At 37.3% G+C, this 19355-nt stretch overlaps 1 protein-coding gene across 2 annotated transcripts; it reads right to left on the reverse strand.

The window, feature by feature from the left end:
- Nucleotides 1–5754: 5754 nt before the first annotated feature.
- LOC145778558 (prostaglandin reductase 1-like) lies at nucleotides 5755–18499 on the reverse strand. 2 transcript variants are annotated; one of them, XM_082590066.1, is made up of 9 exons: nucleotides 18349–18499; nucleotides 16082–16127; nucleotides 14541–14591; nucleotides 13951–14118; nucleotides 12493–12610; nucleotides 8239–8394; nucleotides 8005–8110; nucleotides 7354–7472; nucleotides 5756–6525 (listed from the first exon to the last, which is right to left on the reverse strand). In XM_082590066.1, exons 1-9 carry the CDS (start codon nucleotides 18452–18454, stop codon nucleotides 6412–6414), a joined length of 984 nt encoding a protein of 327 aa, XP_082446192.1. In that variant the 5' UTR covers nucleotides 18455–18499; the 3' UTR covers nucleotides 5756–6411. The 2 variants fall into 2 exon arrangements, with proteins under 2 accessions (XP_082446193.1, XP_082446192.1); XM_082590067.1 differs by lacking the exons at nucleotides 16082–16127; nucleotides 18349–18499 and adding an exon at nucleotides 15339–15452 and having other exon boundaries at nucleotides 5755–6525.
- Between the last annotated feature and the right edge of the window lie 856 nt (nucleotides 18500–19355).

Raw genomic sequence — 19355 nt, forward strand, 5'->3', positions numbered from 1 at the left:
GCATCAAGTTGTACAGTATTACTTACTGTCCATCAATTTTTTTCGGTTTATTTTGCGTTTTACTTGTTTCTGAAAGTGTTGTAAACGTGATAAGGTTTGTTTTGCTGCCTTGATTATGTTAATTTGTTTTTAAAAAATTCGTTTTCACCAAAAGAAATTTGAAACAGCTCTAACCTAAACAATAATATTTTATGAAGAACGATTTCAAACAAAATCAAATTTTTATTCATGGAAAAAACTTAATATAAAATCAAAAAACGACAAAAGTAGTTTGTGTCAAAAAAAATCAGCCTAGATCGAAAGTTATTTGAACTATTCGACATTGCATAAATGCACATCTACACAGTTACACACACTGCTCCAATGGGCAAATTGTAGTCTAATCTGGTGCTGCATACGGCTCGAAATTTTGTACGCCACGGAAAGTTACACTTTCTTTCCAGCCTATGACGTTACTGAAACAGGTTGCATCAAATGTGAAAAATGACCAATTTGCTGGCTGAGCAATTGTAAATCACTTCACCCACATCATTTAGTCGCAGAGCGTCATAAAAAAAAGGGGGTTTCCCTTTTTACTGAAGTTACCAGGTTGTCGAATTTATGATGCTTGTCTGTCATCCTACTTTCGAGAATCTCAAAATTTCCTAAAGAACAACCTTTTTTGTTCCAAACGACCTGAAATTTTCCCATATTGGGAAAAAAATTTCCTTATGACGATAGAATCGAAATCGCCTGTATTTCGAAGCAGCACTAAACTAAAAACGAAATCGGGATGTTTCAAACGAAACTGTTTTGTTTCGACACAAAATTTTTGGCTTGGTTTCGTTTTGTAAAAATCACTAATTCGTTTGGTTGTGAATTTGTAACGAATTTCAATTTCTAAAACTTACGTGTACAAAAAGATTCCAGGGCACAACAATGCGTATCGCGTTGTTTTGACCAAAAAAAATCTCGAACAACGGCATTAAGTTGTTTATCATCCAGGCGCATGTTATACAGTAATAGCCCAAAGCAGTTGGCATATTTCTATTCATACTATGTTTAACATTTAAAGAGGCCGCTTCCATTTAAAGATTATTCATTTTTTGCAACAACGAGCCTCAGATTTTCAACTCCTCATTCAGTTGACAAACATTTATTTTGATGTAAAGTTTACGATATGTCCACCCCGATAGCTCAATTGGTTAGCGCGTGACTTCGTGAACGAAGAAGCTCCAAGATCAAGCGGCGCTGGTTCGACTCTCGGGGTGTGCACTTGAGCAACGCATTTTAAAGACTGCTCTCCATTCAGCGGCACCGAATGGATGGAATAATTTCCCGGCAATAAGACTTCAACCATCGGAAATTTCACTCTGCCAATCTCGGTAACCGGCCCTGCGTCAAAAGCCTCTAAGTCTACAAGTATGCGAAACTCCTAGGAACAAACCTATCAAGGCTTTGTCAGTCCGAGGATAAAGATTCAAAACCAACCAAACCAATGTCTCTGTTGCTGATGGCATTCATATTTATACTGCTTGGCTATTTACACTCCAGTCTGACACTATTCGATTGCTATGTAGTTACAGCGTAAAGCTGAGTCATTGCTCACCATTCAGTCTCAACAATCGTGTGTAAATTTTGTTAACTTGACCTACAGTAGGTTTTTGCAAAGTCATATAAAAAGTTATGGTGTTTAGTCGACTTTGTAGTCTTCCATGCAATGCCCACGTCACGGTGAGTGCGAACTGTTTGTGCACTTGCTTTGTTAACCTATGTGGCATACTAAAGTAAATCTGTCAAACATTTACCTTTGTCGGTTTCAGGTTTGCTTTGTGGGTGCGTTATGTTTATTCAGTTCGGAAAGCAGTATATTATCGCAAAACAGCATCTTATCCATGTAACAGGATTGCCCGACAAACTCAGCCTACTTTTTTAATATACAAAAAATGGAGTTGGCAATTTAACGTATTAAAGAACAACTACATTCCCAGTCAAGCCGGTGCTAAAGAGAAGCCCAAATAAGGTTCCAAAGGTTGCAATGCCTGGAAGTTTGAGTGCTTTACCTTTTCTGAGTTCTGTATCTACCGTATAAAACTATGTGTGTCCGAAGTTCATCGTATTTAAGCAAAAATAAGTGGGATATAAACTGCAACGGAAGAAGTAGCCTATATTCCGGTTCCGGTATAGGCTACAACGTTAACACATACAGCGTTGTACACAAATAAAATACTGCGTCAATTTTCCATACTGCATCAATTTGCAGTAATGTGCTGGTAGATTATAACCTATAGCCTTCTACGTTCATTCCTCACCTCTCCATCCTTAACCCTATCTTAATACGAGCTATTTTCGTTCGAGAAAAGTACGTCACTGGCTATCTTAGCCCCGTGGTCATTAATCGCTAATAACGGGAGCTATGAAAATCACACACCCAAAATATTTTACAAGATAATAGCCATGTGTATTGTGCGTATAGAAATTAAATATTTACCCAACAAATTTATTGAAACCAAATGTTTGAGATAAAAAAATGTCAGAAAGTCGGTTTTTATTCTTCTTTCCCAAAAATAGCTTTAAAATTGAAATTTTTGAATTATAACATAGAGTAATGCTAAACTAAACAAAAAATTACTTTTTCTAATAAATATAAGGCATTTTTGGGCGTTTTTACATTTCAAAGTAACTGCACTGACATTTATATTGCACTAACATTAAATTATATATATCTAGCATTGCACGAAAATATCTAGCCACCTGAAACGAAATGCTTATTGTGAAGGGCAGGAAGGTAGAAAAATGATCAATGTAGGTTTAGAAAATTCGCAAAGAATAAAAACTGAAACGTGTACTGAAGCTATATCGTCAGCCCTTCAACATTCATCTTGATAGCTTGAGACTAAACCGGCTAGCAATGTTGCAATGTGACTCTATTGTTCAGTCATTTCTGTCACTCCGACTGGTGACAGCATCAATTTAACCCTTTGAGAACCGTTGGTACATATGTGTACCATGAACTTTTTCCACGATGTCTAATCATTTTCTTTTAGTTATCAAAAAGTATTTGTCTCTAAACGTTTCTTAAATAAATAATCTATTTATAAATAAAAAAAATTTGGAAATTGTATTTTGTTTTAGCTTTGCTTTAACTGGTTTTGTTTGGTGAGTTGGTCAGGGTTTGAAGCGGTAAACTTTGAAAGATCAACAAGACAAGTAAAAAATAAAAAAAATATAATTTTTATTCTACATCAATGTTTAGTGATTAATCTGACTTATCCCATCAGTAAAACCATAAAAAAAATAAAAAAACATGTTGCTAGACAATGCTAAACTTTTGTGGTACACATATGTACCAAAGGTCCTGAAGGGTAAATTCTATTAGTCTAATGAAAGGATATAGTGATGTGGGAAAAACTTAGAAATTAACCGTGAAATTTTAATATAAATAGGCTAACACGTAATATTTTAGGAATGTATTTTAGATCTACATGCAAAGGTAAATTTAACTGATGGCATTACTTCCGGTTGAAAAATTTTCAATAATTTGGCACGAATTATGTCAATACTGTACAAGCAATTATGATTTTCGTCGTCGTCGCCGTGTGAGCCTCTGAAAACAGCCCCACCTAACCGAATAACTTTACAGACTATTTGAAGTTAGTTTTTATTTCGCAGAGTAGCGATGAGCCATGAATGTAGAAGTGTTAGCTGTAGAGTTAGGGTATTCAACAGGTTATAGGAAGTGACAGTCCAGCCTAGGGCATCTCAAAATCACTTGAACCTGGTATACAACTGCTAGGCTAGTCAAGACTAAGCTCAATACTAGTAAAGTTTGTCTCCAAAGCAATACTGTTAGGTTTTTTTTTAAATACAGCTTAGGAATATCAACTTTTCAACAAAGTTTGAATGCATTTTTTTTCAAAATTTAGGGTAAAAACGAGGAGACCCCCCAGACCCCCTCGTGAAGTCGTTCGACTTCGGCGAACTCAGCGGCGGGCTTCACCCCTCCCCACTATTCAGTACAGCCCCACTGCTCACAAACAGACCAGCCGCCACTGTGTAAAACCATACCAGCAATGATACTAAACGATATGTACCACAGCGTAACTTCTATTTGAAATAAAAAATATATAATTTTTGTCAAATACCCCTTTAAAGTGATAAACTTGTAGGCTAGTAAATATCATCAATATTTCAATAAAACATGTCTCAAAAGTTTATGGTCCTCAAAGGGTCTGAGCTGTTTGTCATCAACGCTGTAATCCCTTCCCTCAGTCTTGTCTCAATCCAAACTCTCGAAGTAATAGCGTAGCCTATATTTAGGACTTCACTCTCGGACGCCATCCGTTGTCTCGCAACATCATTGTCGCACGAGAGTAGAGCGACGTGCTCTGTTCTTTCACTTCAGCCTGTTATGTTAGTTCATTCTCTTTTCTCGAGGCAGGGCAGCCATGGACAGTTGGACACGTATCCGTTGCATTACTATCAATTTATTCCCAGTTTTTTTATAAACCTCTTTTTATACAATTCACCCCTGTGGCAAACTTCTTAGTTTTTTCGCGTGTTTTGTTTTATTTTTTGCTTTAACTACTAGCCTACCGGTCGGTGAGCACCGGGAACGGTTCACATGGCCCTTATTTTTAGTCTCGGTTAAAATATATTTAAGCCCGCATGACAAATTTTCTTTCAATTTCTCGCACACAGTGCACGTTCTAGCCTAGCTGTTAGGTCAGCTTCGGGTCAGACAAGACTAAAGAAATAGGCTATAGCAACACGTGATTACATGGAGAATCATCCATCTTACTGTACACTACATACTTGTAGATAAAAAAAACGTTTACTATTGCTCTTCCAGCCAAGGTTACGCTTTCACTACGTAAAGGTGACTACAGTACCTCAAGGGCGATAAACTGCTGAACTCTTCGAGCGTTCAACCAGCAAAGAGCGGTTCGGACGAAAGAAGTGCAGCTGACGTGTTGATTTACAGTTAAGTTACATTTATGCTAGAAAAATCGCAAAATGTGTGTTTTTATAAATGTGCACACGACAACGCTGGTTCACGCTATTGTCATATCATTGTTCCGGCGCTATACCAGAATATGCGACGCCAATCACATTTATAATAAACGCTACAACAATATAATAAACTTGACTAGATCGCTTCTTCTTCAACAGTGCATATCCTTGGCGACAGTTAGTTTAGTTGTTTTCTTTCTACAAAGGTAAGAATTCAATTGACAGACAAAAGCAGCGGTCGAGAATACTTTTAATTCAAACTAAAGCAAAGCCCGTCTCCCTGGCCCGTTCCACCATTCTAACTTTTGTGGACGCGTCGCACAAAATTCTTGATCCACACTTTCCTTCCACAGGTACCTAGACTCCCCAGCCTGGCCTCCGCGACCTAAGCTGGTGGACTTCCCTTCCGGGTGCATCGCCGCTTCCTCGGGGCGTGGCAGGCCGGTTCTTTAAAGTCTCTGACCTGGCTATGTTATTGTGTTCTTCTCGTTGTGTCAATTATTTTGTACTCATGCGTTGTTGACCAAAATAAAACAGTTCATCACCTTTGACCTGGCTATGTTTATTGCGCGAAAAAAAAAAGATATGTTTATTGTGTTCTTCTCGTCGTGTCAATTATTTTGTACTCGTGCGTTGTTGACCAAAATAAAACAGTTCATCACGGTTGTGCACAACTCTCTGTGCTCTGCGAGTAAAATTCACTTAATGGAATTACGATCCTCTGAAATAAAATCATCCAGTACTTTTGAGGAATTTATTTAAACGTAGGCTACTATTAGCCCCTGCAGAATGCCCCACATTTTCAATTAAATAAATCTTCCGTTTTGTAGGAGACCACAGCTTTTAACTCCTTGCCGCTCACAATAGCAGCCGGCCGGGAGTTCCCAGGAATTAAAACTCAGCTGTTCTCTCCAGCAGACCCAAACCTGCCGGAAGACGAACCCCCATTGCAAAAGGGCGGTTCGTACCCGTCTCTCTGGTCCGTTCCGACTTTCCAAATTTTCAGCCTCATCAATCGGAATTTCAGCCACCACATGTATTTGAACATTCGCCCAAAGTTAGCAAATTTCGGAAATTTCTGCAAAATGTGACAAATCAGGCCGTATCTTTAGGTAGCCATGATCGGGCTCATTTTATTTTTGAGTCGGTGGTTACGTCTTGTCGCTACTGATGCAAATAAAAGTTCAAATGAGTGATGCTATACTAATGAGCCCAGCCGAAAGAAAAAAAGAGCCCAGGCTCATGGCTGAAACACGTGTCTATTGCTGCCAATTCTTGCTACACTCGACTGCCGGGAGGTAAACTTGACTGAGTAATACAAACTATGACCAAAGTTACATAACACTGAACGATTTTATAAACTTTGCAGTGTTAGCATGCCACGCTAGCCCACAGTTTATTGGACAACATAAATGATCTTCAAGACATTCGAACAAGCGCCTTTCCAATGTTTTCCCCACACATCATTCCAATGAAAGCTTTCGGGATGTTCTCAAAGCCATCTGTGACCGTTTCACGAATTTTGATTTTTCCCTAAAAATAAACAATATTCAAATTTTTTGTTTTTGTTGAAATGCAGAAGAAACGACACTGTACAAATAAACTACAGCAATAAACCAACAAAAGAAAAAGGTGGCAAAACCGTAATGGTTTAAGACGTGCATGTACATGTAGAAGTAAAAACTAGCCTTTGATCGAGGATTCTTGTTTTCAACTTTTTAATTTGACGTAGATCTTTCAGCAACGTGAGCGGAAATACAAAAGTTCAATTATTAAGGAGAATCGATTTCGCATAAAATATTTCAAAACAAATTGGAATGCACAAGGTTTGAGGGTCAATAAAATAAAGATTGTGTTTTGGTTTGTCATACAGGCTATGCTCTAAACGTAAAGACACTGGATACTTAAATTTTTGCTCTTTTTTTATTGGAAGAAATCGTGGTGCAGTAGTAGGCTCCACTAGCGTTTCTCAAATCAGTTTTCGCTACAGCTAAAAATTACTATATTTTTTGCGGCTCATTAGTAATTTTGCCTTTCGTTTAGTTTTGTTGGCATTCTCTTGCAATCAAAGGCTTCACAGTCCAATTCAACCTTTCTCTTCCTCTACTCTGAGAAGCACTAGGCTGGAGTAAATAAGCAGTTCCTAGTAGGATATATAGAAGAAGAAGAAAAAGAAGAAGAAGAAGAAGAAGAAGAAGAAGAAGAAGAAGAAGAAGAAGAAGAAGAAGAAGAAGAAGAAGAAGAAGAAGAAGAAGAAGAAGAAGAAGAAGAAGAAGAAGAAGAAGAAGAAGAAGAAAAAGAAGTGAAAGTAAAATTACATTTTTCCATTAAGAAATTAAAATTTTCTAAGCATTAATCTACCTCGTTGATCCACTGAGTCATTTGTGAAATTGCTTTTGGAAACTCGGCTTGGAATCGAGAAATGATAAATCCGTAAATTGTAAGCTCCTGGAAGAGAACGATCGATTGCGAACACTCAACTGAAACGAAAAGGAGACTTTTAGTAAGTTAGTAGCAACTTAGTCAGTTGTCGTGTGTTTTCGTTAATTTTCAAAATTTAGAAGAATTGCACAGGGTTGCGTCTATTTAAAAAGTACCTGTTTGTGAAGTAGCGCGACAACGCTATATACTATTAGGCTTCTTGACAATGAATATTCAAATGACATCACTCGCCAGCTGTTAGTGCACAAAGAAGCTAGTTAAAGAAGCTTGGTCTGGCAGTGGCGTTGTTTTTGTTGCTAGGGTATTCTAAGATAAATATTAACAAGATGCAGCGCTGGATGCTGCATACAAAATGCGTCCTTTACTGGCATACGAGCCAACCTAGCTCAAGTTTTATCAGTGTTGCCCACCACAGCTTTCCTCAGTGGCAAAGTGCTCTGCGTGCAAAAAAGGTTGACTACCCCTGTTGTAGGGCAATGCAACAGTTATTATTCCTATTCGCCCCTGTAATGATGAACTGCGCTGGTTAATTTTAGAAATAACTTAAACTTCAATCAAAACATACGTTACCTTTAGGTGGGCTGCTGCTGTTGTACGAGCTTATATTTCCACAAACCGCAATTCTTCCAAATTTATTCATTTGTTTCATGACGTCAGACGTCATTTGTCCGCCAACCTAAATGAAAACCCACTGACCTTGATTGCGTAGCCACACATGTGAGAATGAAGCTTACTGGTTGTAGGCCTATATACAGTTACGGTAGATAGGTCTATTTGATAGCTTACGAAAAGAAATGCTCATACATTGTCAAAGAAGCAATCGATTCCATTTGGAGCAACTCTCTTCAAAGCTTCAGGCCACGATTTTTCAGTCTTGTAATTGAAGGCGTCATCAAATCCAATGGATTTAGCGAATTCCATTTTGTCGTCTGTTCCACAGCAACCTACAACTCTGCAGCCCTGAGACGTTGATAACACTGGGGAACAATTTTGGAAAAATTTTTTGTTGACTTTGATTTTACACTTGATTTAGGCTAATTCCGGTGTGCTGATTTCAAAAATGCCGCCAGTTTTCTTCTATCACGTCAAGTTTTTGCTCTACAGCATACATCCAAAATATGCAACTTTTCACGACTTTAGCCGTGTATTGCTTTTCCATACGCAGAGATGGGCAAGATCACCAGTATTGGTGATCTTGAAGATCAAGATCAAGATCACCAAGAATAGGTGATCTTGAAGATCAAGATCAAGATCACCAAACTATGTGATCTTGAAGATCAAGATCAAGATCGTGATCTTGAAGATCAAGATCACTTTCAAGATCACTTTTTTTGTGCTTGAAAAAAAATTAAGTTTTTGATCAATGATGTTGCAAAAAATAATCACTATAAGCAACCTGGGTAAAGGCATATAGTTGGTATTGCTAGCTTTTACTTTTAACTACTCGATCACTGGCCTATTATTGTAATAAGTTAGTGACTGTTGCTATTAGGCCTATCAATTGCTGACGTAGTTTGCGTAGAATCGCAACGTCACACCCAAGGCCGAGGTTAATTACAGTTGCACGGTACTGAAAAGTCGCAAAATTTGCAATTAGTTTTGTACTTTTTATTTATAATAAATAAATATAAACTTTGAACTGCATCATTTTTTACCAAATTTTTGTCTGGTTCATGTGGGAATTTTTATTCGTGTTACTAAGTAGTTTTAAGTTTCACTGCATTAGGTCAATGTTTATTGCACTATTTACCCATCTGATAGTGTTGATAGTGTTGTCAACTTTGATAGTGTTGTCTGCTTTCAAAAACGTTCTGAGGTTTGCGGTCAGACAAACCACTCCATACCCAGACCTTAAACAAGTCTTGGTCTGGTTGGTTTGCTGCAATAAACCACTTTACATGACCAAAGTCGGCTAGAGTCCAGATTTTTTAACACCGCCATTCTAAACTTTTGAAACATCTAAAATTGAGCCAAAGAAAGCAAACATTTCTTTAAAATTCACACATGGAACTTGTGAACAAAGTTAAATGATTTTTTATTATACGTCAACATAAAGTACACGGAAGTTGACTTCTTTATTATGACCAATACAGAAAACTTTTTCAATTTTGAAATGGCAACACTGACCAGATTAGATGGTGACTTTAAATCGTCTTTTGTTGGACACATATTATATTAACAGTGGCTTAATGTTAGTAGTTGCCACTAACTACTTTGTACAGTACGAGTTCTAAAAAAATGCTTCTATCTAGTAAGTAAAGTTCAATTTTAAAGTGATCTTGATCTTATTGTTTTTCAAGATCAAGATCACACAAAAAAAAGTGATCTTAGATCAAGATCAAGATCACCAAAAAAAAAGTGATCTTCAAGATCAAGATCAAGATCACGATCTTGATCTTCAAGATCACTTGTGATCTTCAAGATCAAGATCATGCCCATCTCTGTCCATACGTAATAGAAATGCACAAGCTAATCATATAGTAAGTTATATACAAGAAGGGTCAACTGAATTATTAAGCAAAAAAGGCACATGCATCGATTTAGGTCGATGCTATTTCCCCCACTTTTGGTTGGAGGATGCAATCGTCCAACGATGCAATCATCAATTTTGAAGTTAGTTGCTTTCCACTTTCAACCATGTTTGTTTGTTAGAATACTATCTTGTCTGCCACTGTGTCTGTTGGTTCTCGTCGTCAGTGTCTCAATAACCTGGTTTCCTTTTGTTATATTTGCGGCAGTTTTACTATTCCTAGCCAAAGAAAAGACTTCAGTGCATTTGTCAAACAAGCCTACTTTGCATATTTTAAAATAAAACTTGGAAATCAAGATAAGTCTTGGGCACCCCACAAGGTATGCAAGCAGTGTATCGAGAGTTTGCGGATGTAGACCAAGGAAACACGTGACAAATTGGCATTCGGTATACCCATGGTTTGGCGAGAGCCTAAAAATCATTAGACAGACTGTTACTTTTGCTTGGTGCAAACTTCAGGGTATAAAAAGAAAAACAGACGTAAAATTGAGTACCCAAGTCTTCCATCAGCTATACGTCCAGTGCCTCATTCAGCTGAAATCCCAGTTTTTGTTCAAACATCTATGCTCGAAAATTTGGATCATGATGAATGTATTAGTGATGACAGGCCTAATGATGAAGATTTTGCAATGGAAAATGATTCAGAACGTGTAGTCTTCCATCAACATGAGTTGAATGATTTGGCACGAGATTTGGGACTAGGAAAAAAAGCTTCAGAACTCTTAGCATCCAGACTAAATGAGAAAAATTTACTTGGGAAAGGAGTGAAGGTATCACTTTCCATCGAAAGAAAGTGCGTTTTTACCGTGCTTTCGAAGTGACAGTAGCTTTGTGGCCGAGATCTGACCTTAAACCTGGTGATCCTAATATTCTAAATGAGCCACTTGTTGACAGAGTGAAAATTATTTTTCCACCTCTGCATATAAAGCTCGGCCTGACGAAGCAATTTGTTAAAGCATTGTCCACTGAAAGCAGCTGTTTCAATTACCTCGTTTTGGCTTTTCCTGGCCTGTCAATACAAAAAATTAAGGCTGGTGTATTTGATTGTCCACAAATTCGGCAACTCATCAAAGATGAACGTTTCAATGGTTCAATGTCAGAATTGGAAGAAAATGCGTGGTTATCATTTAAAAACTTTGTCAAGGGATTTCTTGGGAATACACGGGCAGAGAATTATATCGAAATTGTTCAGAAGCTATTCGAAAGCTACGAAGAACTCAGCTGCAACATGAGCATCAAGATGCATTTTTTGCATAGCCGTCTTGCTAATTTCCCGGAAAACCTTGGTGCGGTCAGCGATGAGCAAGGAGAAAGATTCCACCAAAATTTGAAGGTGATGGTGGAAAGATATCAGGGAAGATTGGACTTAGATAGCCTATGCTGGCTGGCTATTGCTGGAGTATTAAGCGAAACTGCTCATAGCTTGAACATGCTAGGAAAAGCTACAAGTGTAAATTTTTGCCCTAAAACTCGCACTCTATTTGTCCTGCAGAAGCAATATCCGTTTTAAGGAACAGAATATAGCTTTATGAATGTTTATTTGAAAACCATGGAGATACTTTCGGTTGCTTGTAGTTCTTAAAACGTTTTATACAATAAACGCAGATGTCTTAAATGTTGTACTTTTGTGGGTTATGAGACAAGGTGGTGGGTGCCTAGCTCAAAAACTTGACGTGATAGAGAAAAACTAATGTCATTTTTGGATTCAGCGCCCAAAAGTTAGTCAAAAACAATTGTAAGATCGAAGTCAACAAAAATTGTGTTCCCTTGTGATGATTGAACAAATTAAAAGTGAAAAATTAATTTGAACAAATTAAGTTTACAACGTACAAAAAATAAAGCATTTGTTCAAGATGTAGGTTATGTGTTTGCTTGACATTGATTTTGTGAAGATAAAGTCAGCTTTTCTGTGACTTTATATTCATTCCCTAGATAGGCGAATATTGATGTCAATTAGAATGACATAGAGAAGAAAAAATGAATCCAAAATCATACTTGAAGAACTCAAGCGCACAAAATTGTTTTGTTCCACTGCCCAGACGTCAAGCTCGGTTTAAACCGGCTAGCACATATGAAAGATGCCAGCATCGTAGCCAAACTTATTATTTTAAATGGCAAAATCGTCATTTCCGTATGGTGGCAATTGACTAGTAGACCGTATGGTCGTCTCGTTGTCTCCCTGTCGGTATGGGAACTTGTGTAACTTTTGCATTGTGTTTATTAATTGCATATTTCAAACATGTACCTATGTTCCTGTTACTGACAAATAAAACATTGATTGATTAATTGATTGATTGATTGATTGATTGATTGATTGATTGATTGATTGATTGATTGATTGATTGATTGATTGGTTGATTGAATGATTGATTGAAGTTGTTCCATGATTTCTTTATTGCATACGATATTATTTCATGTTTATATTACTCACACACAGTAGCCGGCTTATAAGAAAAACAAACATAGTAAAAAGAATCTGCAATAGCATTTCAAGTAGACTGACGGAACAGCAAATAATAAATTTTTACCTTAATTTTTGCTATTTGTCCGACCAGGCTTCCTACTGCTCCACCGCAGGTATTTACAAAAACTGTTTCCCCTTTGTTTGGCTTGCAAAGATCTAACAATCCGAAGTATGCCGCAAGTCTGTAATTGCAAACAAATAAATTTAAACAATACATCCAACAGGATTTGACATTACAAGTTAACCCTCTGTCTACCGTGGGGTCCAATGGACCCCAAAACAAATTTCGCTCTGCGATTTCTTAGGACATGTAGCAGATGCGATATTGATATACCTTGACTTTTCACAGCTTTGCTTGATGTTTAGGACAATATTATAATTATTGATCTCAAACATACGTTGGTAGCAAAGAAAAAAATAATAGCATCTTGTACCGTGGGGTCCAATGGACCCCAAGCCTGCTGCATTTGAAGTAATCTTGTATTACAACAGTACTAAAGAAGGAGTTGACACTACTGACAGCAATTTTAGGAAATACACTTCCAAAAGAATGACGAGAAGATAGCCGATAGCTCTATTTTACAATATGATCGATGTCACTGCTGTCAATGCTTTTGTGATATGGCATCAATTGCAAGGCGAAAATAGCAGCACAACATAGAAGCATGCATGCATGAAAGAGAAGAAAATTTTAGATCCAACTAGGAAAAGAGCTTGCTGGATTACCAGCTTCGACTTCAATATCAACAAGACATCAAATTCGCAACAAAATAAAAGAAACAGTTGTTGAAGATCAAACGCCAAAATCAAAGAAGGCTATAGATGCTATCTTTGTGAAAGACACAAAGACCAAAATTGTAGACAATTCTCTAGGCCTACTACTTGCAAACTCAACGTTTGCCAAGAACATTCCCAATTCATTTGCAACAAATGTGGTAATATATAAACTCACAATATTTCTTGTTAACTAATATGCGTTTTTTAGCCAAATCTCTCAATAGTTTGACCATTGCTCAAGAATAGACCAATTCCGTATCGGGTTGGTTTGTGCATGGGCTACTGTATGACTTCTTTGTTAAGTTTCGAGTATTTTTAGTTTTTCTACAGTGTTTCTAAGTTATGATTTTTTTTAGTCTGTTACGTTCTTTCCTATTGAGCTTTAATTTTATCATCTGGGCTGATTCTTTTTGTCCATAACAAGTACTTTGGAATTTGGGGTCCAATGGACCCCAACGGTACAACTTGCATGTTTTTTTTCGGTAGACAGAGGATTAATCACATTTTACTCATACAAGAAAATGAAGAAATAGATCAAACAATGTCTGTGTAGCTCTGTGCCCTCAAAAACCATTCAACTACATCTGTAAAAATAACAGTTAAACGTTAAGTTTTTTAATGTCACCATAGGCTACACTAGCACTTGAGTTTTATCTCCGAATTAAAAATTCTAAATCCTAATCAATCACAAATCTGTCAGGATTATATAAAAATCAACAACATGGCAATCGTTGTATCCAAATACCCGGGCGCGGCTATAGCTGAAAGTGAATGCGACAATTCAAGTTTAGGTTCAATGTTGTCAATCCTTATAAGGAAATCTTCGTTCGTCCTTTTGCAAATAGTCCTCCATCCACCGTCCGTCAACACAGTACTTCCCTTAGGATACTTTTCATTTTCACTTTTTAAAACCCTGTTTATGATGAAAATACAAACACAATTTGATATTTTGCCATTTCTTTCTTTGACGATTATTATCGTTTGAAACAATTTTCTTCAACATTTCAAGAAATGGCTTGTCAATCTTATATTTGAACACTCACATCACCAAATCCAATAGATTCTGCAATGCAGAGCTTCCACAGCAGTAATTACATTTCTGTTTTATTTTGCGTCAATTGCAAAAACATATGGTATACTGCCTAACATAGAAGACAACCGGTGGTAGCAAAGAAACAAATGCCATCTTGTCTACACACAACTGCGCAGTTTTGAAGCAGTGTCGGACTGGCGTTGAGCGTTGCACAAATATTCTAACCACTTAGCCACGCAGCCGGGGTTTAAAACGACTTCTACAAAAACCTGAACTACAGTATATGCTTACAGCTCACTCACTTCGAAGCTTGGAGTCCTATAACAGGGATGCCTGTGGGAAAACTGTGCGCCCTGCAATAAAGTATGAGAAATTCAGTTAAAATTGTGGCTTTATAGGAGGCCTACTACAAAGCTTACTACATCAGCTAGTTTGACTTAAATTTAAACTAGTTGAGCTATTACTTGTGTAGACTCGTCTAAGAGTTTACGATAGTCGCTGGCAAAACTTAAATTACAGAATCAGAGCTGTGACAGGACTTTCATATTTTAGGCCCAAACTTTAGGCTTATAATCGTCGCATTCAACTTGAAACTTAATTTTTGTAAAATAAAATTGACACATGCATGAAGCTGAAACATAGGTCTATGAAATGCACATTGCACAGCTACAAGCGATAAGCCCATTTCAGCCAAAAACGAAAAGTTTACTTTGAAGCATCATTTATTGTTAAAGATGTTTATTTTTTGTCTCTATGTCAATTGATCTTTAAAGTTAGTATCATTTCTTTTTATTTATCATCATTTCTTTCATTAACAAATAGCCTATTTCATTGCTTTCTTGGTTTTAAATCGTATTTTGTATTTTTCTTGTTTCAAACAGTAGTGAAACTTGGAGTATGGACGTTTGGATAGTAGCAATTACGTTTTGCCTTGTTTTGAGATAGATTGAAAATGTACTCCACAAGATAGGCTACATTGTTCTGCTCTGATGAGTTTAATGTTGTGAATACTGTTTTGTTGCAGAATAACATGCTTAACCTATGCTTCACAATGCCGCAGTTCAAAGTTTGCCAAGATGATAAATCTTTATATAACTTACAGGAAACATGGAGGGTTTGACAGCATGAACACTTTGTTTAAAGGCAACAAACTGTACGTTTGGCGAAATCCTCGGTGATGTTTAAATAATCTCAATTCCAGAAGAGTTAAAACGTCACCTTAATAAAACTACAGTAATTTGCTTTTTTTTCTTCTCCAAAAATGGAAATTTTTGATAAAAAAAGAACCAGTAAGCACCAGTCCAATATAGGCTAGAACGTATTAAAAAGACCAAGCCCCTTATAGGCAAATTTTAAACGGATCATAAATAGCGGGGTTATTTCGGACGAAACGAATTGTGAGATTAGCTTTATCAAACATCTCTAGGCCTAATTCTGAATTCACAATCTATAATATGAACGCAAAGCTTTTCTATCTTATAAAATATTCACTAGTGGGATAAGTTGTTACAAACCATAATCTAGGCTGATACAATACATGTGCAAGTGCAACCATGGGTTGTGGCATTACATTACGAGACGTATAACTCAGCGTTTCTGGCAACATTAGAAGAGTTAATTGCCACTTTAACACTTTTTCGTTGCCTCGCTTCTCGCTTACTTTCAACAAAACAACTTCAATTAGCCTACTTCAAAACCAACTTTCTCCCTCTTATATAACCTACAAAAAGTAGGTTACATAATTTTGTAAATCAGAAAAAGGAAAACTTTTAATGGTGCGGATAATTCAGAAACGGATGTAGTTTTGTATTCTCATGATTTAAAATCTCTGCTATGGCCTTACCTGGTGTATGGATCCACACTAATCATAAGCGCTTCAACGAGGATTTCTGAAAAACAGTAAAAGTGTTGGTTTTCGTGGCTCTCCCTTGAAAAGCAGGAATCTGTAGAATGGATCAGATGGAAACATATTATTATATCTCAAATATGCGCGGTGTTTTTTTAAAATACCCTGTCTACCCATAGTGTGGCTCCGGCGTGGGACTCCGGGTCCATAAAATCACCCTGAACTTTGGTCCAAAAGTAGGGGAGAGTGGGGTTGGTTGAATCATTTTAAGGTTTTATTCCGCTTGTGGGCGCCACAGACTACAGATCATGGTGAAAATTGGTCTGCTGATACTTGGACATACACTCTACTAGATGAAAATGGTTTCATATAGATACTACAAAGCAGTTGAAATTGATGCAAATTTCAAAAAAGGTACTTTTTTTAGACAACGGGGTTGGTTGAATCACATGGTGGGGTTAGTTGAATCATTCATAAAATCATTTTAAAGAATTCCTTGTTGTGCTGTATAACATAACACATTATTTGGAATAACTGCAAACTAACTTAATGGCAAAATATTTATAGCATTCCACAAAAACAAGCAAAACAGTTTAACACACTTTGTGCACATAAACAGCCCATCTGTACAAAGCTCATGAGCCCATTACGATACATTTCACCCAAGCTTCTCTGTCAACACTGTTATTGTAATTTTCTCCACATTGGTTGCATAGCCAATAGCCATGCTCTTCCATCTGCAGTAGCTGCTGAACCTTTTTTTCCTTTTTTTTGTGATTGAATCTTGCTCTTCTTTTGAGGCTTCTTAGCAGTCCTATGCTCAATTGCTTTTTTTCTGGCGTGTTCGACAGTAGGTCTATCGCACACTTGAGGCGTTTTCTTCTTCCGTTTCTTTTACCGGCTTTGATAGGAGCCTTGGGGAACTTACGCACCATTTCAGGGCTGAATGGCAGTGAATTAACTCCGGGACTTCTCAATGCGAGTCTTTTCCTACATGAACGAAAGGTTGAAGGTGTATTGACCGGTTCCTCATCGCTTGTGGCGGCCAACAAACCTTGCACCTCAGAAATTGAGCTTTCGTTCGAGGCTGGTGGCTCATTAGCAACGCCAATGCTCTGTGACATCACAGACGTTTTAACATGATCACATTGGTTAGTGGTTTCATTTGGCAGATTATTTGACTCATCTCTGATTAATGATTTCATCAGGTGAAAATATAACGAGGTTGGTTGAATCACGCGATTCAACCAACCCCACCAAGATATCACAGAAAATAAGAGTAAAAACTATTTTACACTGAGTTTGAACTTGGCCTTCATTACTGATTTCTTAACACTTAGCTAACTGGCTACAAAAATAACTTCCACTTTCTCATCTGCACACTATCTAACTAACGCTAAACGAAAAATACAAACAACACTGAAATGTTACAAACAGCTATAAAATATGGGGGTACTCAAAAACGCCAACTAAACACCAACTTCGAAACTCGTGCGTTGCAGCCTGCTGAAATGATGGCCATGCCTTGCGAAAAAAGTTATCTGATTTGGTTCAATGATTTTAGTCTCAGCGCAGTCGACCGTGATTCAACCAACCCCCGATTCAACCAACCCCACTCTCCCCTACCTCCTCTTAAGGTTATTGTTGACGAAGAAAGGTATTTGATAAACAACGGCATTAGTGACATCAATCACACAAAATGCCGTCAAAAATAACTATCATGCTTTCGATGGCGGTGTTGTTACACTGGTAAGCCCATACTCGGGCCGCCATCGCTCGTTCTTAGAGTTATTAACTTTTTACAAATCGCCAAAAAGAACGCCAAAAATCCCTTATACGCCAAAAATCCCTTCTGAACAATAACTCTGATAACTCAGTTTTTAGATTAGGATTTTAAGCACGAGCGAAACGCAAGATGAAGAAGCGCTCGGTGCACTCTTGGGATGTGAGCTTGAGCAACACATTTAGCCTAAAAGACAATTCTTTATTTAGCAGCACCTAGTAAATGCAATAATTAAAGACTGACTACTAAATTGCCAACAACAAGCGGATGCCGCACTTTGTCAATCTCGGTAACCGAGCCAGCGCCAATGGTTCAAAGTCTCTACCAGTATATGCGAAACTTCCAGGTTTAGACTGATGAAGAAGCTTTCTCAGACAGAGGACAAAGATTCTATCAATCAAATAAATTCACTAGGCCTATTTTGCGCTGATTTGTTCACAACAGCGAGTAGATTAATCCCTAATCATATTTTTTTACAAACCTCCGGGCTTTAAATCTTCATCAATTTCTTCCTGAATAATCTTGAAATCTGATAAGTTTGGAAGTCCTTCAAATTCTGAAACTTTGGTCCAATATTTTGTTTTCATCCTGTTTCGCAGAGTCAAGTCTATGAGTTGCACAGTAATGATAGTGATTCTAAATAGATTATCGCAGTTAGATAGCTTAGCCTTCGAATAACTATATAATATATTACACAAAACTGATACGGAGTAGGCTGCAGACACAGGGCAGACAAAGTCCAGTTGGGATTTTTCTTGCCTGCGCAGTCTGTTAGGTAGCCTCAGATTGCCAGATATCAAACGTTATGGACTTTCTATGATTATTAAAACAGGAAATGACTTTGATTCTTCAAAAACATTTTATTGTTCTTGAGTATTTCTAGGACTTCATACTTTGACTAGGCCTATATTACAATTTTACTGCGGACAAAACTGTCCACAGTAAATACACACAAACAAAAAATAATTGCAACAGAAATTTTCAAACGGGGGTAGGCTACTCGAGAACAAACCCAAAGTTGTCAATGTTTTTGTGAATTTAGGTCTTACAGTGCAGGCAAAAAAATTCACATTTAGGCTACATTGAAAAAACTTGTACATGAAAAACCCATGTGTGTGTTTAAATTATTGTTCCTGCTGTAAGCATCGTGTCACAAGAACATATACAGTATAGCTAAATGATAAACTGCCTGGCTTTCTTTCACCTTGCGGTCATTGTCTTGAGTGCCTCGTGTTGTGTCGCATGATGATGAATATGTATACGGGAAGGTGACCATAGTTGTGCAATTTTTAACATTTTAATCAAAAACTGAAGCATGAGTAAAGTTAGCAAACAAACGTTATGATGTGGTTATAGTACAAGCATTTACCAACAAAAAACAATACAAAAATCAAGTATTGCAGATAAGCTGATAGGTGCTTTTGACGTTTTAAAACGGTGACTAAAATTGCACAACTATGGTCATGGGTGTCCATAGTTGTGCACTCT

The sequence above is a fragment of the Aplidium turbinatum genome, chromosome 10, assembly GCF_918807975.1.
Source record: "Aplidium turbinatum chromosome 10, kaAplTurb1.1, whole genome shotgun sequence".
Classification (NCBI taxonomy): domain Eukaryota; kingdom Metazoa; phylum Chordata; class Ascidiacea; order Aplousobranchia; family Polyclinidae; genus Aplidium; species Aplidium turbinatum.

Coding starts and splice junctions, on each gene's coding strand:
- LOC145778558 (XM_082590066.1), bottom strand. CDS start 18,454: ATGAAAACAAAATATTGGACCAAAGTTTCAGAATTTGAAGGACTTCCA. Junction 12,611..13,950: donor TCAGCTATAGCCGCGCCCGG/GTATTTGGATAC, acceptor TTGCAATTACAG/ACTTGCGGCATACTTCGGAT. Junction 7,473..8,004: donor CAGCAGCAGCCCACCTAAAG/GTAACGTATGTT, acceptor TTTTCGTTTCAG/TTGAGTGTTCGCAATCGATC.